The sequence below is a fragment of the Gekko japonicus genome, unplaced genomic scaffold (assembly GCF_001447785.1).
Source record: "Gekko japonicus isolate JY-2015 unplaced genomic scaffold, Gekko_japonicus_V1.1 scaffold1737, whole genome shotgun sequence".
NCBI lineage: Eukaryota > Metazoa > Chordata > Lepidosauria > Squamata > Gekkonidae > Gekko > Gekko japonicus.
The window spans coordinates 300,197-322,403 of NW_015165295.1; the positions used below are offsets into that span (position 1 = coordinate 300,197).

The 22,207-nt window shown below is 50.3% G+C and overlaps 1 protein-coding gene across 1 annotated transcript in view; it reads left to right on the top strand.

Moving 5' to 3' along the window:
* The window catches only part of MYRF (myelin regulatory factor), a 188,662-nt gene that overhangs the window by 155,836 nt on the left and 10,619 nt on the right, over positions 1-22,207 (top strand). Inside the window, exon 19 of the mRNA XM_015410369.1 lies at positions 9,052-9,120. Within this exon, the coding sequence (XP_015265855.1) occupies positions 9,052-9,120 (69 nt within the window). The remainder of the gene's footprint in view (positions 1-9,051; positions 9,121-22,207) is intronic.

Genomic DNA, 22,207 nt, shown 5'->3' on the forward strand with positions numbered 1-22,207 from the left:
CTGCGGGATCGGGGGTTGCATTTGTAATCCATGGGTTACCACCAAGTTGGCAATTCGCATATCCATCATTTGTGGTAGTGCATCGAAAACGTCGCCCACCGTCCGCATGAGTTGCTGTACCGACTTCTCCAGATCTTCTATACGTTCGTCTCGGGGGTCGTAGCGCCATTCAGCTGCTTCTCTTTCCCCCCTTCTAAGTTCTCTCTCTGCTGCCCACATCTCGTCTTCCCGTCGAGATGTCCTCTCCGGATGCCCAGTATCCTTTCCCGGGTACATCCCCTTGTCAAACAAGCTTTCGCGGAGAGCGCTGCCTCTGTGAGAAAAAGTCTCTTTAGTCCCTTTTGAGTCATACAGAGACCAGTCGTCCCACTGCTCCGCATCTCCCGGTCCCCACTTCGATGGGGTAGGCGGCGGCCATGGGAAATATGCGCCCCGCGGGATCGCTCCCCCAATGGCCCCTGTTAGTCCCGATGTAGTCACCGGCATTTCGGTGGCTGTTGTGACTAGAGAAGCGGACGTAACCGGAGTTACCTCCGTGATAGGTGTTTTCTCCTCCTTCCCACTCATAACAGCCGTCGGATTTGGGATGATAGAGAAAGGTGGATTCCTAACAAAATGTTGGATCCCCAGGCATTCGAAATAACTCCACGTTTGATTCAAAGCAAGGTTTATTTCAAAGCGATGGTTCAGACAGGAACAAGGACATTGTTAGGAATGACTACCAATACACAGGTATAGCATAATAAAGGGATTTGAACCATGTTGGGCCAATGAGGCCAGTTCCCGCTGGCGGGAATAGAACTCGTAAACGCGCGCCCATTCCATGGGAACGTAACAGTTCAGTACCATCAAAATAGGTTCAGTTCACAGGGTAGATAACCATAATAAGCCGAGCGAAGCACTGACTCCCACCACCAGCTGCATGACCTTGGCCAGTTCCGCAAAATACAGAGAAGCATAATGAAGCTACAGGAACCCGGGGGCTGGGGGAAGAGCACAAGACGTGTTAAGCAGGTAACACCAGATACAATGGCAGCTAGCTGACAACGAGACCCGCAACTATTCATCTCGTACGCTTCGGCACGACTAGGCAGTCGCATCACAGCTCAGTGCCTGTCTAAGTGGATTGTAGGTCTAATCCATCTATGTTACCTACTCGCCAAACAGCCATTGCCTGGCCCGATCAGGGCTCATTCTACCAGGGCTGTCGCGGGGGGGGAAGAGCACAAGACATGTGAAGCAGGTAACATCAGATACAATGGCCGCTAGCTGACAACTAGGCTTTCCAGATTGTGCTTGTGGGCCCTTATAAAACACTATTAAAAAAATGTTCCAAGTGTGGAACAAAGATGACTCATAGTAATGAACATGAGTTCTGCCTCCTGGGTTTAGGAGAGGCCCATAACATTGGGGCTTGTTCAGTTTGCCAGTGCTTCATGCCCAAAGCTCAATCTGACAGGGCCTCTCAACTAAAAGCTGTGCTATGGGAGAAGGCCTTGTCATCCTTGGTTCTAGCTAAAACAATGCCGGGCTTGGGGTTGACATGTTCAGGCCCGTCACTTCTGGCTCTGACTACCAAACTGCATTCTCGATCCCCTTTGGTTTGCTCAATTCCAGCAGGTCCAACTGCTAGGACAGCCCCACTTCCTCCAAAGAGGGCTACTTCAGTCACCCCAGAGTCAGAATCTTGTCAATCACGTTTGCCTCCACCAGAGTTGTCAAAAAAGGCCCAATCTCACTCGGAGTCTCTTGCAAAAACCACAAAACGTCGAAGCACAAGGATAAGACAGGTCCTATGTCTAAACTGACACGTGTACTGCCTTCGGAGGGTCTGGATCCAAACCAGGATGTTGTCCCGGTTCCGCCTTGTACTCTGTCCCCTTACTTAGTTTTGTTTATGGAACCCCCCCCCCTCTGAGGCAGATAATGATCTCCCTGACATTCCTGCAGGACAACCTCTACCACCGGACCCCTATTGTCTTGACAGCTGGCAGGCCCACTGCAGCATAATTACTATATGTCACCTTCCTATCTGAGTAGATGGGCCCAACATTATCCTCAGATATTAGACGAGCATAACCCCACTTCAAGAGGATATATAGAGGACCATTCAGTGATGGTTTCGTTTAGGTGGTTCCCCATACCATGAACCGGAAGAAGTGATGTCTCACTGCAGTTCCGAAAGTGCATTGAACCCATCACCAGATGATACTGTAGGTGATCCAACTCCTGTGTCTCTCAGTGAGGACTATCACCACTATGGGGAGCAGATTATGAGAATGGCAAAGGCCTTTGACAGCGACACAGCTACTTCAGACAACTACTCAACAGATAGAATTTTGAGCCGTCTCTATTCTGACACGCCATGTATAATGGTATTTCCAATCTTGGGAGGCTTATCTGACCTCATAGTCCCAATTTGGCAAAAACCAGCCCCCATTCAAGCCACTCCTTGCAAGACAGATAATCTGTACAGGGTAAAACAGGACTCTTGTGAGTATCTATCCACCCACCCTCTGCCTTCTTCATTAATTACCGAGGACATGCAGGCACACCAATGGCCAGGTCAACACTCTGTCAGACCCCGGTCTAGTTATACTCAACAACTCTCTCTTGGCAGTGATAAGTTTATTGAGGTATATACAGGATCCAGAACATCACTGTGTCAGAACTGAAGACTTTTGGCGGGCACAAGCTTAATATAGATAATCCAAAGAAAAGCCCCTTCCCTTCCCTCAACACATGTCACATTCACACCACGCCTAGCATTGCCATCCCAACCAAGTGAAAGATATACGTCTTGGTTATTTGCAGTCCAAGTTGGTACAGAGAGCCTCTCAATGACACCTTCCCCTGGGAAAGAAAAAGGAGGGAAAGGAGGTTGACTTGGAAAGTTATGTCTTCTAAAAGCGAAAGGTCTCACTCTCTCATTCACTCATACCATCCCACCCCAAAGAAATTCCCTCCCCCCAGCAACAATGGCAACCAAAGCAAGCGAAGTGTAGCAAGGTTTGACACACTCATCCCTGACAGACAGAGAAAGCCATCATTTGGACACTCTTCATCTGCACTTAATTTCCACATAATGATTTACCAGACTATTATGGAAGGATATAAAATATTCCCCTAAGGAAGTCTTTCCCAATATTATATAAGTTGCCTGAGGAACCTAAGTCCCTAGGAAAACTTATTCAAGCAGAAGCCATAAAACTTTCCAAACAAGAAACCAATGCTGGGAAACAATCCACTGATGTCTCAGCTGCTGTTAGCTCTGTTGAGGGGGAAAATACGTGTACTAGAATGTGTTTACTTTGGTTCTGACCCAATGGTTTTCCCAGAGGCAGCATGGCTTTGCTACTCCATTCTATATAGGCCAGAGACAACACCAGTCAACATTCCCGTATCTTCAATGCCCATTCCAGTCACCTCCCTTCTTGAAAAGAAAGGGCACACTGAGGCTGAGACCCCTTCAGCAGAACACTCAGAGGGATCAGGGCCCACAATCAACAAAATTCTGATTATCCGTCCTGGTAGTTGAGAACGTTCTTTGCTGACTTGGCTGGTAGCCACCAAGGCAATAAGCTAGAAGCCAAAGACACAAGCCGGAATCTACGTCAGCGAGAAAGCCAAAGGTCGATCAGCTGGGAAGTTGTTTCAAGAATGCAGGTTTCCAAAGGCAAGGAGCGACTGCTGCACACTCAGAAGCAGGTCTGATTTTGCAGAGTTGTTGCCTCGCTGGAGCAGGTGCACCAAGGGGTTCTAAACAGATCCTCCATCCCTTTCGAGTTGAGTCTGCAGAGGCTTACGACTCCTCTCGTTGACATTGCTGGAGCTGCAGCCTGGCACTTCTTCTTCATTCCTGCAAAGTCAGCCTCTGCTGTGCCCTACGTCTGGGGCACTCAGGGGAACTAGGCAGAGAGTCTGGCCTTGGGTGTCTGCAGTGGGGGTCACTGGCCCCAGCTCAGGAATGGCCTCTCCTTCTGGCTGCACCACTTGTGCAGCCCCTGGGGACTCTTCCTCCTCCTCGGTTACTGTTGAGGGTCCTTCCTCTGGGCTGTCTGTAGAGGAGGCTGAGTTGTTCCCTGCCTCTTCCTCCTCTGAGGAGGGGTGAGCCTCCCCCGGACCCAGACCCACGACAGTTCTTAACTTTAAAGATAGGTTGGCACACGTTATAGACACTTGGCACCGAGTTACTTCAGATAATTGGGTGTTATCAATAGTTCAAGATGGATACAGATTAGAGTTGCTATCCCAGCCTCCCTGTCATTGGCATTGACTGCGGAAGATAACCCTTATCCAGGGCTCAGGGTTAAGTCAGAGGAGCGCTTCAAGAAAGGGGCAGTAGAGCAGGTCCTCGAAGGGCTTGATTCCAGGGGTTTTTATTCCAGGTTCTTTTTAGTAGATAAGAAGGATGGCAGTTGCAGACCTATTTTAGATTTAAGAAAATTAAATTAGTTCTTGAAAATTTCAAAGTTCAGAATGGTTTCACTTTCTTCTGTGATCGCATTTCAAAGTTCAGAATAGTTTCACTTTCTTCTGTGATCGCGTTTCTTGCCCCAGGTGTTTGGTACACAGTTCTTGATTTAAAAGATGCATGTTTTCACATCTCTAGCCACCAGTTCCACAGAAAGTTTGTTTTCATGGGTTCAGTTTGGGTTCTGGGTTCCTCAGGTCCCTCTGACCACGGATGCATCACAGGGGTGCCCACTGTCAAGGTCTCTCAGTTGAGGGCAGATGGCCTTTGGGGCATGCAACTCTACATATTAATATTTTGGAACTTCATGCGGTGAGATTTGCCCTAACCCCCTTTTCAGATAGTCTCAGAGGCAAAAAGGTTCTGATTCAGACAGGCGACACCACAATGATGTATTATTTCAACAAGCAGGGAGGCTTGCTGGGATATTTTGCTGCAAGTCCATAAGCCCTCAACGAGGTACTCCTATAACAGGAAATGGATCCATTTTGAATTCTGGGCTTTGGCTAAATGGGAATGTCCTTTTACCTGCCCCCTAGCATCAGTATTGGAGCATCTACTGTTCCAATGCAGGGAGGTCTAGTTGTGTCCTCAGTGAAGACACACCTGGCAGCCATAACCGCTTTTCATGAAGAAGTACATACAGGGAACTACAGCTTTTGCACATAAATTAGCACAACATTTTTTTAAAGGACTTTGCAATGTTTTCTCCCCTATGCCCTGTATTGTGCAGTGGTCCTTACCATTAGTGTTGGCTAGCCTTATAAAGCCTCCATTGGAGCCTTTGGCCTCATGTTCCTTATCTGTGCTCACTCAAAAAGTAGTAGTTTTAGTGGCAATTACCTTGGCCAGGAGAGTTGGTGAACTGGCAGCACATTGGGTTGAATGGGTAGTTTTACATCCGAGCTTAGATTTTCTTCCCAAAACAGCATCTAAGTTTCATTTGGCGCAGGAAATTGTCCTACCTATCCCCCCCCCAAAAAAAATCTGGTTTCATATGCTGAAAAAGCCTTACACACCCTTGACCTTATATTATTTAGAAAGAATGAGGCCATTTCGTAAAGATAAAGCATTGTTTTTTTGCTGTTGGGGCCCTCAGAAGGGCACAGCTGCATCAGCCCAGTCCATATCCAGATGGGTGGTAGCCACTATTCAATCCTGCTACAAGGTAGCTGGGGAACCATGTCTTCTTGATCTTAAAGCACATTCCATCGATGAGTGCCTCCTCCTGGACATCTGTAATGCTGTGTAATGCTTTATTGCAGTGTTGGTGAACCTTTTAGAGACCGAGTGCCCATACTGCAACCCAAAACCCACTTATTTATCGCAAAGTGCCAACCCTGCAATTTAACCTGAACACTGAGGTTTTAGTTTAGAAAAAACAACTCATACATTAACATCTTTTGTCTTAAAAGAAAAACACAATAACAGAGCTTTCAATGATACAAACAACTTTTTATTGAAAGGTAAAAGTTTGCATTTGGCATGCTTTTGAACAATTAATGTGATTTTTGCTGTTGTATGCATGCTGATAATTTGTCTAACCTTGGCTCATACTTTGTAAGTTTGAGAGCAACACATGCAGCACTCAGGTCATCTGTTAGTCTGTTTCTGGTGTAAGATTTGATATAATTCAAAGCTGAAAACAGCTGCTCACAAGCATAAGATGATCCAAACAAAGTAAGGAAAGCCATTCTTCTATCTTCTCAAGTGTTTCACACAGGTCATAGAATTTATTTTTCCAGATAGAGCTTTCTTGAAATTACAATAGCTCCATTTCCACATTTCCTAAATCTAACCAGTGTAAGCAGGAAAGATCAAGTCTAGATCCTCAGTGGAGGCCATTATTCAGCAGAAGCTTGTCCCACCATGAAGAGGCCAGGAGGCGGGCTGGCGAAGGAGGTCCTGCCGAGGGGATGTACTAAAAGGAAGGACAGGATTGCCCATTGGAAAGAATGGGAAACACTTGAAGGCCCATTGAAAATAATGGGAGCCAGGAATGACAATTGACTTGCATGGGCTCCCTTGAAATACATTACAGTAAAAGTAGAGTTGCAATAAAAACGCGGAATGGATTTTCCATTAGAGTCTCTGGGCCCAAATAGACTACTATGGGAATGGAATGAGAGACCACGGAGTGGAATGAGATGGAGCTGATCTGGTGATAGCTACACACATTCCAGAAATATTTAAATGTAAAGTATTTCACTCTACAGTTTGCAAATCCAGTTGCACAGAACTTTCTCTACACCCAGGGTCTCTCCTTCCACTCTGGGGCCTGTCATTCCAGGCCCATAAGCCTCCTGCTACTTCCAGGGACCGTCAGTCCACCTTGGAGCCTGTCATTCCATTCCCAGAATACTCCCAGGAGCTGTCATTTCACTTAGTGATATCCCATTCCAGTTCCAGAACACACCTACTACTCCATTCCAGTCCAAGACCACTCCTGAAACTTCCAGGGGATGTCATTCCACTCTGGGGCCTGTCATTCCAGTCCCTGAACACTCCTGCTACCCCCAGGGGCTGTCATTCCACTCTATGGTCTCTCATTCCAGTCCCTGAACACTCCTGCTACCCCCAGGGGCTGTCATTCCACTCTATGGTCTCTCATTCCAGTCCCTGAACACTCCTGCTACCCCCAGGGGCTGTCATTCCACTCTATGGTCTCTCATTCCAGTCCCTGAACACTCCTGCTACCCCCAGGGGCTGTCATTCCACTCTATGGTCTCTCATTCCAGTCCCTGAACACTCCTGCTACCCCCAGGGGCTGTCATTCCACTCTATGGTCTCTCATTCCAGTCCCTGAACACTCCTGCTACCCCCAGGGGCTGTCATTCCACTCTATGGTCTCTCATTCCAGTCCCTGAACACTCCTGCTACCCCCAGGGGCTGTCATTCCACTCTATGGTCTCTCATTCCAGTCCCTGAACACTCCTGCTACCCCCAGGGGCTGTCATTCCACTCTATGGTCTCTCATTCCAGATCCTGAACCCTCCTGCTCCACCCTGGGGCTCCACCTTCCATTCAAACTGCCCAATCGGGGACCACCCAGGTAGTTGGGGCGATGGCACGCGTGCCCACAGAGAGGGCTCTGAGTGCCACCTCTGGCATGCGTGCCATAGGTTTGCCACCACAGCTTTATTGGAAAGAGATTTGGAAAGTTGCAAGGATAAAAATCCTTGCTAAGACTAAGGCACAAAGTGAAAGTAGCTCAAGGTATAGTCAAACCCCACATTCCATTCAATCATCATTCACACACACCCCTTTGCAGGCTATTCTAACTCCAGCCCTAACAGATACATCAGTTCAACTGGCCATGTGAAAGTCTTATCTTCAAGGACGACCTGCTGTGAAAGTCTTTCCCTGAGGCACACTTGTTATGGGAAAGGATGTTACAAAGCAAGCAGCTAGCCTACTCCCCCATTCACACATCCAGACATTCACACCTTCCCCCTCCCCACAGGAATGGCATGGCAGCGAGGGCATCGATAAGCATAGGAACAGAAACCAGATGGAGACCATAAAATACAATACATTGATCAGTGAAGCCATAAACCAGCCCTAGTCTGACTGTGAGGCATTATGCCATGGACCTGCAAGCATGAAGAGAAGTGAATGTGGGAAAGGCTATTCTGTAGGCTCTGTTCCAGTGAGAGACTCACCCCACCTCCTTCTGATGAGCAGCTTGTGAATGGTCCCAATGTGGCACGGCACGAGAAGACGGAAGATAAAAACAGAGTTGCACTTACTTGTAACTGTTGTTCATTGACATCTTCTGTGCACACACTCATCTGTCCTTCCTGCCCCACCATGAGCTCTCAACTGGCTATTGTGCCAAATATGTATATATTGATTATAATGACAACAGATAGATAATAATGACAAAGCTCGCAGTGGCTTAGCGGGAACTGAGGGAAGGGGCACCTGCCATCGGAGCACATGACACATTGGACGGGAATCCCGCACATGTGCCAGCTCCGAAAGGGGTGGAGTGCTCCCTCTGGAGTTTTCAAGCTACAAAAGAAAATGTCTGGCGGCTGGCCTGTGCAGGCACAGTCCCAATGTGTGCCTGCACAGAAGACATTGATGAACAACAATTTCAGGTAAATGCATCTCTGTTTTCTGCAGGATAAAACATACAGGCACCCTACAAGTATCTGTCTCTTTCCCTCAGCAAGGCAAGACAGGGAAGGGAGAATTTAAATAGCTCTGTTCCCCAGTGCTGCTTTCCTGATTTGGGACACCCACCCCTCCTCTATATGGACTCTTTAAAAAGGAAAAAAGTGGGAGATCCAGTCATGACTTTCCCAGCACCTCATCTACTTTGACCCTCATTCCCATTAAATTGTCCAGACGTGCCAGTCTGTTTCTGACTAGTGCAATTGCACAGACTGCAGTATTCTTTCTCTGCAGCTGTTATACCTAAACTAAGTAGATAATGGCAATTTTCAGGGGCCTGGCTCAGCTGGCCTCATTCATAGACTCTTATATTGTGCTGTGTGTAGAGAACTTCTTTTCTTTCTGAAATGCTGAAACCCTATATTTCTGGATGCTTATTTTTTCCTCCTCTTTCCCAGTGTGGTGTCCATGTCTACTCTCTATGTGCTAAGCTACCGCAATGAGGAGGACCTTCTGGATGCTGAAGGGTATGTAGCCTCTTCTCCTTCTCCTTTAGTCACATACTTCAGACAGTGATATCACTTTTTTTTTTTTTTGGTTCCTTGGTAGGAACCCTGCTATCATAAGAGACCTTCCTACAAAGGTATGACATGGTGCATGGAGATCAAACGTGCAATCTAGAGGGAGAGGTTCCTTTGGCAGTCTCTAATACAAGTTGCAGTCTTGTGGCTTTTGACTCAGTGTACAAAGAGAACACTGCCGCAGTGGCTCAGAGGTTAAGACACTGAACTGCAGACTGGAAAGTTGGTAGCTGAGCACTTTGAGACCCTAGTGCCGCGTGACAGAGTGAGCTCCCGTCTCTGGCCCCAGCTCCTGCCAACCTAGTGGTTTGAAAGCAAGAAATTGCAGGTAGATAAATAGGTACTGCTTTGGTGGGAAGGTAACAGCGTTCTCTGCACCTCGGCATTTAGTCATGCCGGCCACATGACCACAGAGAAGTCTTCGGACAGTGCTGACTCTTCGGCTTGGAAACAGAGATGAGCAACGCCCCCTAGAGTTGGATTCGACTGGCTTTTGAGCAAGGGAAACCTTTACCTTTACAAAGAGAACACATCTTAAACACTTTGATATATATGCCATAAGTTAAGCCTGTTTGAGCTGTGCCATACAATACTCTAAATGTCATGCTTGATAAACCTGTGTGTGGTGTTCAGAAAAATGTATGCAAATTACATTTTGTGGGTGCATAATTGTTCACATATTATGCTGCTTCTAGAGATCATAGGAAAGCTGAGCACTGACGGTAGGAAGAGATGGCTGCTGGAGAGCACTGAAGCCCTAGCATCTGACCTAACCCTGCCCACCCCTTCTGTCAGTTATGAGCACCTGTCCATACATGTTTTCTGTTCAAATCGCCATTCAATGATTTTCAAAAAGCTCACTGGTTCACAGTTGGTGATGGCTGGAAACTCTGAGAATAATGTTCCAAACTTCCCTCTTTTATGTACTGTTGTCTTCAAGTTGGGAAAAAGAATTTGAGTTTCTAGACGCTCTCAGTGACTGTGCTGTGGAGCAGATGGTCACAGAACCTACCACGGGACAGCGATCCTGGATTTGGTCCTAAGTAACATCCAATACCTGGTGAGAGATGTAAAAGTGATTACACCGCTTGGGAACAGTGACCATAATGTTATTGAATTCAACATTTGTATACATAGGGAGTTGCCCAAAAAGACCAACACAACCACTTTTAACTTTAAAAGGGGTAACTTCTCTAATATGAGGGGACATGTGAGGAAGAAACTGAAAGGAAAAGTAGAAAAGGTCAAAACCATTGGGGAAGCTTGGAGACTATTTAAAACTACAATCCTAGAGGCTCAGAAAAAATATATACCTCGGGTTAGGAAAGGCACAAATAGGTATAGAAAAAGGCATGCATGGTTAAAACTAATGGAAGCTGTAAGAGGTAAGAAGGATTCCTTTAAGTGGTGGAAAGCTAGTCTCAGTGAGGTTGGTAAAAGGGAACATAGGCTGTGGCAAATAAAATGCAAGTCTGTGATCAGGCAGGCAAAAGGGGAATATGAGGAGCATATAGCAAAAAACATAAAGACCAACAATAAAACTTTCTTCAAATATATTAGAAGTATGAAAGCAAATATTGTGAAATGAATTGTTCATTGCGCAGTATTTATTCGCGTGTGAGTGATAATAGAAGAAAATTTTATATAGAAATTAGTACAGTAAACGTTTTTGCAACTTATCTTTATTGACTCTTTGTTATTTTTGTCATGGATGTTATTTTTGGAATTCTACTTCCTCCCATGATCTCTCATTTTTGGCTTCCTCGCCTGGAGATTGGCAACAATGGTTCCCCAGGAGGAAAAGTAGTCTTTCTCTGCAATGGGGACCAAAGCAGCTTACATCATTCTCCTCCCCCCCTTTTGATTTGCACAATAACCCTGTGAGGTAGGTTAGGCTGAAAGTCTGTGACTGGTTGAAAATCACCCAGTTAGTTTCCACAGCAAGAACCTGGGTCTAGCAGACTCTGCTCTGAAGCACTGACTGCTACACCTAGGGTAGCCAACCTCCAAGTGGAGCCTGGAGATTGCCAGGTATCATAACTGAACTCCAGACAACAGATCTCTTTCTCCCCCTGGAGAAAATTAACTGCTTTGGATGGTAGCCTCTATAGCATTCTGTTCAGCTGAGGCCTCTCCCCTCCCCAGACTCTGGCTTCCTTAGACTGGTTTCCTTAGACACAGAATCTCCCTAGCTGGAGCTGTCAAACCTAGTCAGGACTGGCCCCAATGAGTTTTCTCCCAAAGGCCAAAATAGGCATGGAAAGAGCCTTTTACTGACAAAACCAAGCTTGGTTGCCTAGCAACAGGCACTGAGGGGAAAGTAGGGTTCCCAGCTCTGAGTAGGGGAATACCTGGAGATTTGGGGGGTGAATCCTGTGGAGGGCAGCGTTGGGGGGGGGGCGGAAGGACTCAAAGGACTCACCAGGAATTTCCCAACCTGGAGCTTGCAACCCCAATGAGTTCCTCACAAAGGCCTGGAAAGGGCTTCATTTCTTTGTCTTTTTACTGACAGAACCAAGCTTGGTGTCCTACCAACAGCCACTGAGGGAAAAGTTAGTCCCACAGAGGAGCCAAGCAGGCGAAGTGTCTTCCTTAGCAGAGAGAGCGTATTCTGACAGGGAACAGTGGCTGGAGTGCGGGTGGAAGAGGAGCAGACCCAGCTCCCAGCCAATGGCACACGAGTACTCTTCAGTGGCGGCTGACGGGCCAATGGCTGATGGAGCACACTGTAGGCGGGACTCAGGCAACGCAGCCAGTGGATAGGAACAGCTTCTGAGTAACACATCATAGAGCCAACTGATTTAGGAGCGTGTGGAATGTTCAGAAAGTGCCATCCCACTACCCAATTATATATAAGGAAAGATGAGTGCTCCTCCCCTTTTAGAGGAGAGCCCTAGCTTGTTTTCCCCACCAGTCACGTGGTGAGGGGAGGGGGAGGCACTATTCCCTCAGTCCTTTTTCTGCCACCATAGGGAAAGGATGTTCCAAAGTGTTATTCTACTAGTTACCTCAGACTGTTAAAATAAGACAAGAAATCACAAACCTGTGCTGTTTTATTCAGACGGGTGCCATGACCTTGTTTAAAAAGTGCCAGTCCTGTGGTACTTAAATGGCTTCTAATGATGAACATTTAAAATGCCTCCTATGCCTTGGTGAGCACTTGATAAGTCCCATCACCTGAAGCAACGCTCAGCAGGGACATCTCAGAGCTCATCCACTTCTTCCCAGCCTCCTGTGAAAAAGATGAAGTCTAATGCAGGCAAGGCAACTCCAGCAGCTCTGCAGCCTGACAAAGTGCGCCCCCAACACCGCCTCCACTAGGAGTTTTGGCCTCCAGTTCTGTCAGTCCGTCAGCCATGCCACCCAGCACTTTAGCGTTGGCATCAATCGTGCTTTCGACAGCAACGGCGCTTCCGCCATCAGCAAAACCGGTTGCCGGTGGCCGCTCCTCAACGATCGAGGTTGACACGACGGCAAAGTCCCATCTCTCGATGTTGTAGGTCTTCGGGATTGAGCTCCAAAGGGTCTTGATGCCGTGAACTGCACACACCTGACTCTGTGAGATCTCGTTCCTCACCAGATGACATCAGGGTCACTGACTTTGAAGGGCTCCCCTAGGTCCCACTCATGTAGCATCAGGAGATCTGACACACTGGCTTGGGGTACCCTCCATTGTGGGGCCAGGGGCCTCCTTGGTTCATCCCTCTGTGGTACCACAGCAGATCATCCAGTCACAGTTAAAGCGGGCATAGGAGCCGAAGCCCAGCCCCACAGCGCCAACAATCCCTTACTTGCTCAAGGTCTCGTGAGCGTTATAGTTCTCCAGTTGGGCAAGGGGTGTCCCCCATCACCTCGGATCCTGTGCCAGATGCTGGTTCAGATGTTGAATCAGAACACACATCTCTACCTTCCCCTGATGAAGTGGTGGGGGATCCTGTTGGGAAAATAGGCAAAAAATACTTATGTACTTAGAGGTTTGCAATGGATCTTTGCTTTACTGGAGAGGAGGCATTTCTTTCTGTTTAAAAATCTTTATTTCTAAGGGGAAAGGGTACACAGGAAACCTACAAAATAAAATAGATACCTAGAACTGCATCTTCACATCTTTACAGCTACAAACAGACAGACCACATGGTCCCACATCAATGGAGATTCTTCTTCTTCTTGACCCTTAGAAGGAAATCACCTGATTGCATTAACCAATCAATGTTACAAAACAGACTTCAGTTTTCCCGAGCTATTTTTCCATTGGCTCTGTGCCAGGTTTCCTTCCGGGTCAGGCTAAACAATAGTACACAAGGTGAACCCTATAATGACTGAATTAGACCTTGCAATAAACATATATTTCCAACAGATCCAAGTCCTGTATTTCCTACAGAGGACTTAAGAGTGTACTCTGAGCAGCTGCTCAGGATGGTGAAGGCTCTGAAGATTGAATACTCTCCATCAAAGTCAGCTGAGGAGGATCCAGTAATGGACATTTTGTACTGTACTGACCTGGGGCCAGTTGCAGTTTCCCTAGTGAAAGGAATTAAAGAGATTACCACAAATACCTGAGCTAGACCTTCCTCCAACAATTCTTCCACTCGGAAAGTGGATAAACTTTATAAGATCAGGGAAGAGGATGCTTATTTTCTGTACCACCATCCTCAACCCTGTGAGGGTAAGCTCCTTTTCAGTGAACAGATGGATGATGTCCTGGAGAGGGTCAGGAAGACCACGTTTACTGCAAAATCCTTGGGATTAGTGACGCAACAATATACCACAACTAAACCAAGGTATTTTCCCAGGCACTTCCAGCAGCCTTCTCTTGGCCGGGGATGCAGGTTTCAATGCACCTCCTTTCAGGCATACCATGCCCCTTATAACAGCAATTATCCAACACGTAGGCACCAACCTTGCCAGTGCAACCAACTTAACCATTCCCCCCAAGACTCTTCTTCAAAGCCTACATCAACACAATGAAGGTCTCCTCCTCTGTTTAGGGAACGTCTCATTCCTTTTTTTCATCGTTGGTCTGTTATTTGTTCTGACAATTAGGTGTTAGACATAACAAAGTTTGGTTATTTTTTGGAGTTCAAAGATGTGCCACCTCGTTTTCATGAGGTATCTGCTAAGTTGGATACTGAGGTGCATGTCCTCTTAGACAAGGGGGCTCTAGAGGTAGTCCGTGACACAGAGGAAATGATGGGTTTCTACTCTAAGAAAAAAGGTGGCAGTCACAGGCCTATTCTGGACCTCAGGGAATTGAATACTTGATGTGTGTAAGTTTAGAATGCTGCCCCTTGAAGACATTTATCCTGCTATTGCCCAACATGCCTGGTTAGCTGTCATTGATCTACAAGATGCTTACTTTCATATCTCAATACATAACGACAGTAAGAAGTATCTTACCAATACACTCTTCTGCCCTTTGGCCTGGCTACAGCCCCTAAGGTATTTACTAAGTGTTCTTCTGCAGTTGTTGCTTACCTGAGATTTCAGGGATGTGCGGTATGCACATATTTAGACGATTGGCTTCTTGTCGCTGATTCTAAGGAGTTGTTGAGTTCTCACCTAGCCTTGGCTGTCTGAACCTTGGAATGGCTGGGTATCATTATTAATGTTTAAAAAGTCTGTCCTTACTCCCTCACAAGCGATTGATTTTATAGGTGCTCACTTAGACTCCTGGGTTCACAAGGCTTTTCTGCTACAGGACCGAGCCAGGGCAGTTCAGGCCACGGTGACATAGAGATTCAGAAACTCCTAGGTCTCATGGCCTCTATCACTTCCACAGTTTGCTACGCAATGCTGCACATGAGACCATTGCAAAACTGGTTCCTTTGTGTTTTTAAGATGGGTGTTGATCCTCAATGGAAGCGACTGACCATTCCCAGATTTGTTTAAAGATCCCTGACATGGTGGACTCAGGATTCTAATTTGTTAGAAGGTTTCCCTTTGGTCCTGGCACTTCCCCAGTTGCATCTCTATACGGATGCTTCCCTGTTCAGCTGGGGTGCTCACTGTGACTCTATACAACTAAGCGGTCACTGGACTAAGTATGAGTCTACTCTGCATATTAATGTACTTGGGCTTAGAGCAGTAAGATACACTCTTTTTTCTCTTGCAGACCTCGCTTCCAACAAGACAGTCTTGTTATCTACAGACAATGTTGCAATGAAATTTTATGTCAATAAACGGGGGCACAGGATCCCTAACACTGTGTAGACTTTTGCCATTTCTCACGGGGTTCATTTGGTTGCCATCCACATCCCTGGTCAGACTAACACCTTAGCAGATGCTTTGAGCAGACAGCCTCAGCTCACCCACGAATGGTCCATTCCCATGAAATACCTGGCCCCCATATTTCACAAGTGGGGCACTCTGGACATAGACCTTTTTGGCTCACAGGAGAATGCACAGTGCCTGGTATTTTGTGCAAGAGCACTGAGGGCCAGGAACTGCCTAGGAGATGTGTTCCTGCTAAAATGGGTGGGCATCCTTGTATAGGATCGTGCCCCTCACGCCTGTCCAGGAATGAGGGGGAAACCTACACTTTACAATACATTAACAATAATCCAGAAAAGTAGGCTACCCTCTCAGGATTTCAGAACACTATAGCCACCAGGATCTCTACTTAATCCCTCGCCAGCCTGAGATTAGAGATCCACAATCTCAGTTGGCATCTGGGTTTTACACATTAGCAACTCTATCTAGAGATGCCACGTAATGCTCAATGGTAGCAGGTGACCAGGTAGGCACAGGAAAGAGGCTTGGAACTCAAGTTACAACATCAGACAAATTAGAAAACCAGAATAGCACAGACTAGAAGGATTTCAAAATAACAAAGGCTAGGCAATGTTTTGCCTTAACTACACATTAGAGATGCATATTTACCAGTCAGGAACAATTATCAGTCCAGAATAGTCCATTGTGATAATCCAGTAGCTACAAGGGATTTGGAGCAAAAAGTCCATCCTTGCAAGCATGTGCTCAGCTCCAAAGCAGCTCTTTGTCTCTCCCAGAGACCACATGGCAGGACAGCATTTCAGGTGGCAGCAGAGATAGCAGGAACAGAACAGAGAGAGAGAGCTCTCTTTCAAGGGATCAGACAATTAAACCCCAATCTAATCATGACTAGCCGTGGCCATCAGCCAATCATGAGTAGGAAGGGTGTGTCCAACTTTTGGGTTGTCATGGTAGCTTTGAAGGGATAGGTTGGAAGTTTGGAAAACCACGCCCGCGGTCACATGGCCCCCAACCCCCAAAACTTCATTCTGTGCATGACTGTTTGCTTGAAGCAGCAAAGCCAGGCTCCATCAAGTCTGGCTTTTCCACTAGGGGTGTGAAGGAATGGGTGGTTATATGGCAGGGCTGTAACGTTTCAGCCAAATGGGCAGGCCATATGGCTTCAGTAGGTGAAAAGTATGCAGACGGAGAGTGATTTCAGCTAAGCATACCTTTATTGAGTTCCGGACAAAGACGAAGGGACCAGCTCGCAGGCTGGTTATATAGGTTCAGAAAACCCGCCACCAAGTACACCTAAACACACCCCCTACTCCCGATAGGCTATTTACAGTAGCCGGGCGACCATTGGTCTCCCGGCTGAGAAGCTGGCCCTTTGATTGGGCCGGCTAGGATCCTACGGACCCATTGTCTTTGGACATGAAGCTATTGAAGAGTTGTGCCTGGCCAGCCCGGGCAAGTCCGGGCATGTCAGGCTGAATACATTACACCCCTCCCCCCTTGGTTCAGAAGGCACCCACAGACGAAGTCCTTCAAGTAGGCGGGTGGCTTCTTGGGGCGCGTCGAGCGTCGGGGCTCCGGGGTAGCGATGGGTTCGGTCTCGGGGGCCCTGGGAGCCGAGGGGCCTGGGACCGACGAGGGCGCCGAGGAGGCAGGACAGTCTGGCACCACGGTGGGAGGCGCCTCGGTTTCCTCACGGAGAGGCGGCTGTGGATCCGGTTCCGGTAGTGGGGCCGATGTGGCAGGCTCTGGGTCCTCGTCCGGATCCTCAGGGTCCAGCTGTAGCGTGCGACGGCGCAGCTGATCTATGTGCCGGTGGAGGATCTGGCCGTCCTCGCTGGAGACCTCGTATGAACGGGGGCCCTTGACCCGTATGACTCGGGCTGGGATCCATTGAGGCCCCCGGCCGTAGTTTCGGGCGTACACCGGGTCCTCTGGAAAGAACCCTCTGGCCGGCTCGTACGTCTCGGTGCCCGGGGCCTCCGGGGTTGCCCGATCTGGGTGTAACCGATCCAGTCGGGAGGCTAGGCGACGGCCCAGCAGTAGTTCGGCTGGGGTGCGGCCGGTCGTGGAGTGTGGCGTGGTGTGCTGTCCGAAGAGGAAAGCGGCTAGTTTATAGTCCCAATCGGTGGAGTCCAGTCGGCGAAGTGCGTCCTTTGTGGTGCGCACCATGCGCTCCGCCTGGCCATTTGTAGCGGGGTGAAACGGGGCGGATCGGACGTGGCGGATCCCGTAGTACCTGGTGAACGCCTGGAACTCGGCAGAGGTGAACGCGGTCCCATTGTCCGTGACCAGCGTGTCGGGGATCCCTTGGCCGCTGAAGATCCTCCACATGGCCCGGATTGCGGCCTGCGAGGATGTGGAGGGCACTGGGACCACTTCCAGCCACTTGCTGTATGCGTCCACCAGGATGAAGAACAGCTTGCCCTGGAAGGGTCCCGCAAAGTCCAGATGGAGGCGGGACCAGGGACGGTGGGAGGATTCCCAGGCCCTCTCGGGCGCTCGGGGTGGTTCCGGCCGCGAGGCTTGGCATGGCTGGCACCTCTTGACTACCCCTTCAATGTCGGCGTCCAGTCCCGGCCACCACACGTAGCTCCTGGCCAGGGCTTTCATCCGCACCACCCCGGGGTGTGTCTCATGCAGGGCGGTGAGTACCCGTTCCCTTAAAGGCGAGGGGATGACCACCCGGCTTCCCCACAGCAAGCACCCCTTGTGGGTTGAGAGTTCGTTTTTCCGGGTGGCGAACGGGGCGATGTCCTGGTCTCCTTTGGCCTCGGGCCACCCCCTCACCACCCAGTCCAAGACCCTCCCCAATGTCTTGTCCTTGGAGGTACAGCGTGCCACCTCCGAAACATGGACCAGCTGGTCCGTGAGGGCTTCCAGGCTCGCGACCAGGAGCGCGGGGGCCGGGTCCGGGTCACACTTGGGGAGGGGCAGGCGGCTCAGAGCGTCAGCGTGGCCCATCGCCTTCCCGGGCCGATGGACGAGGTCGTACGCATACCCCGCCAGGAAGATGGACCAGCGTAGCACCCTGGGCGAGGTGATCTGTGGCGTCTGCCGGTCGGGTGCGAGGAGGCCCAGCAGGGGCTTGTGGTCCGTCAGGATCGTGAACGGACGGCCGTACAAGTAGTGGTGAAATTTTTTCACCCCTGCCACGATTGCCAACGCCTCCTTGTCGATCTGCGCGTAGTTGCGCTCGGCCGACGACAGTGTCCGCGAGTAGTAGGCCACCGGGACCTCGCGACCATCCGGTAGTCTGTGCCCCAGGACCGCCCCGACCCCATAGGGAGAAGCGTCGCACGCCAGCACCACGGGAAGGGCCTCGTCAAAATGGGCGAGGACCGCATTAGAGACCAGGAGGTCCTTTATTGTTTGGAAAGCCGCGGCGTGCGGAGGCCCCCAGACCCATGGTGCTGACTTGTCGAGGAGGCGGTGGAGCGGCTCTGCGACGGCCGCCTTCAGGGGCAAGAAGGAGTGGTAGAAGTTCACTAGGCCCAGGAACGCCTGTAGCTCCGTCTTGGACTTCGGGGCCGGGGCGTGCGTGATGGCCTCTACCTTGTCCTGGGAGGGGTGCAGGCCGGCGGCGTCCACCGCGAAGCCCAGAAACTCCACCCGCGGCACCCCCAGTAGGCACTTCTCCCGTTTCACCTTGAGGCCCGCCGCGTCGAAGCGCTGTAAAACGGCCCTCAGACGGTCTGCGAAGGACGAGGGGTCTGGCGCGGCGATCAGCACGTCGTCTAGAAACGGCTGAACTCCGGGGATGCCTTTAAGAAGGGAATCCATAAAAGATTGAAAGATCCCCGGCGCGACTGAGACCCCGAACTGGAGGCGGTGCACTTTGAAGGCCCCCTTGTGGGTCGCAATGGTCTGGGCCTCGGCCGTGGCGGCGTCCACCGGTAGCTGCTGGTACGCCTGGGCCAAGTCCAGTTTGCCGAACACCCGGGCCCCGGCCAGGGCCGCCAGCACTTGGCTTACTACCGGCACCGGGTATGCGTGGGGCTGTAGGGCTTTGTTTATGGTACATTTATAGTCCGCGCAGATGCGGACGTCCCCGTTCGGCTTGATTGGTGTGACAATGGGGGTTTCCCACCGGGCCGACGCCACAGGTTCTAGCACGCCTTGCTCAACCAGGCGATCAAGCTCGGCCTCCACCTTCGGCCTCATGGAGATCGGGGGCAGCCGGGACCTGATGCGTATGGGGCGTATCGCTGGGTCTAGGTCCAGGGAGATGGCGGGGCCCGTGTACCGCCCCAGGGTCCCATCGAAGACGCGGGGGAATTCTGCACACACCGCCCCGAAATCCTGTGCTCCAACCTGGTTGATGCCCGTAACGGAGAGCCCCAGGGCCTTGAACCAGGCCAGTCCCAACAAGCTGGAGAGGGGGCGGTCCACAACCAGTAGGTCCAGTTGGCCCTTGAAGCCCTGAAACTGGACCCGGAACTTGCCCCAGCCCACCACCGCCACGGGGTTTTTGTTAAAGTCCCGTAACCGGAAACCCCGTGACTTCTGTAGTGGTGGCCCCCCCTGAGGACACAGTGAACGGAGCGTGTCCGCGGATATTATGGAGTAGGTCGACCCGGTGTCGATCTCCATGGTGCAGGGGGCTCCCTCTATGAGGACCGTCACATGCATTTTATTTGGGCCGTCGGGGGGCAGGTTACAGACCTGGTGCTGTGGGAAGTGGGACGACACGGTGTGGAGCTCCAGGGGCAGTTCCGCGGTGGTCTGGTGGGTGGCCGATCTCGGTCGTTGTCCCTGGGACCGGCAGACCTTGGCGATGTGTCCGGCCTTGTTGCAGGAGCGGCAGACCGCATTCCGGAAACGGCACGACCGGCGTTCGTGGCCCTCCCCGCAGCTGGCGCACTGGCTTGGAGACGGGGCCTTGTTGGTCCTGGAGGATGCGTGTTTTGGTCGCTGCTGAGTCCGCTGTCGGAGTTGCAGGACTTCCTCTTGGTCCGAGACGTCGGAGCCGCTGCTCACTTGGGTACGGTGGACCGCCTTGGCGCGGCGGTCTTGTCGCGCTTGTTCGTATGCTGAGGCCTCCCGGATGGCCTTGTCCAGGCTCAGATCGTTCTGGCTCACCAGTTTCCTCTGCAGCTTCGGCTCCCGGAGTCCGACGAGGAACTGGTTCAGGAGGGTATCGTCGAGGCTGGGGAAGGAGCACCGGGTCGCCAGGCTCCGCAGCGCCGCCAGAAAATCGGAGGTGGTTTCGCTGGGGCCCTGAACTCTTGCGAAGAAGTCCAACCGCTCCACGTACTTCGTGGGTTTGGGAGCCAGATGGTCGGTCAGGGCCTGGACTAAGGAGCTGTATGACTCGTCCTTCGTTAGTTTGGGCGAGATTAAGTCCTTGAGGAGCCGATGGGTCTGGATTCCGCAGTGGCTCAGCAGGTAAGCCTTCTTCATCGCGTCATCCACCACCTTGTGGATGGTGAAGCGGCTCTCCAGCGTGTCCAGCCAGGTGTCCCACAGCGAGGGCTGGGAGAGATCGAAAGCGGGCAGGCTTTCAGTTGCGGTCGCGGTCGCCATTGTGTTGCAGCCACGTGGTGGGGTGGCCTCTGGAACGGCGATGGCGTCGGGAGCGTTGTGGAGGCCGCTGCTGCTCTCGGGGTCAGCAGGGAGCGAAGCGGAGCCGGGAGCTGCGCGATGAGCGGTTGCCGGAGAGCTGGGAAGCGAAGCGGCGCGGTTCCCGGAGGTCTCGGCGTCGGGGCTCGGTGCGGTGCTCGCGTTGGCGTCCGGGTCTTTGTTCATGGGGTCGTGGATCCCATCCTCGTCGCCAGTGAAAAGTATGCAGACGGAGAGTGATTTCAGCTAAGCATACCTTTATTTAGTTCAGGACAAAGACGAAGGGACCAGCTCGCAGGCTGGTTATATAGGTTCAGAAAACCCGCCACCAAGTACACCTAAACACACCCCCTACTCCCGATAGGCTATTTACAGTAGCCGGGCGACCATTGGTCTCCCGGCTGAGAAGCTGGCCCTTTGATTGGGCCGGCTAGGATCCTACGGACCCATTGTCTTTGGACATGAAGCTATTGAAGAGTTGTGCCTGGCCAGCCCGGGCAAGTCCGGGCATGTCAGGCTGAATACATTACACCCCTCCCCCCTTGGTTCAGAAGGCACCCACAGACGAAGTCCTTCAAGTAAGCTGAATACATAACAGTAGGAAATGCAACACAGCAGGGAATCAGCAAAACATTCCAGGGGAAGGCAGGGGTTTTTAGAAATCAATATTTCTATACAATCCTATTTTACGCTTTCCTCCCCTTCTCACTATTACCGGGGGTGTTAGTGAAACTTCGACACGACAGGACACAATGCATTCTAATTGCACCTCTGTGGCCTTGCTGCCCTTGGTTTCCTCTCTTGCAGAGCCTGCCAAGAATCGAGGCATTCCTTTGCCACTTGTTCAGGACGTCCTCATGATCCATCAAATGAAACCTCATGATGTCCACATGCTCCGCCTGAACGCATGGTTCGTTTCTCCATAGATAGGTGTTCTGAGCGAGTGGCAGAGGTCCTGCTCACATCCTGTAAACCATCCACTTGGCAGTCTTACACAGCTAAGTGGAAGAGGTTTTCTTCATGGGCACAAAAACATAAAGTTCTTCCTGAGATTTGCCCTTTAATGGAAGTTTTTGATTGTCTTCTGAGTTTACTGGATGCAGGTCTTTCTGCTTCCTCTGTGAAGGTGCATTTTGCTGCCATTTCTGCATTTCATTTGGGTATAGACTCTAAACCTGTTTTTTCTAATGCACTGACTAAATGTTTTCTGAAAGGTTTATTTAATAAATTCCCTCCTGTTGCTCCT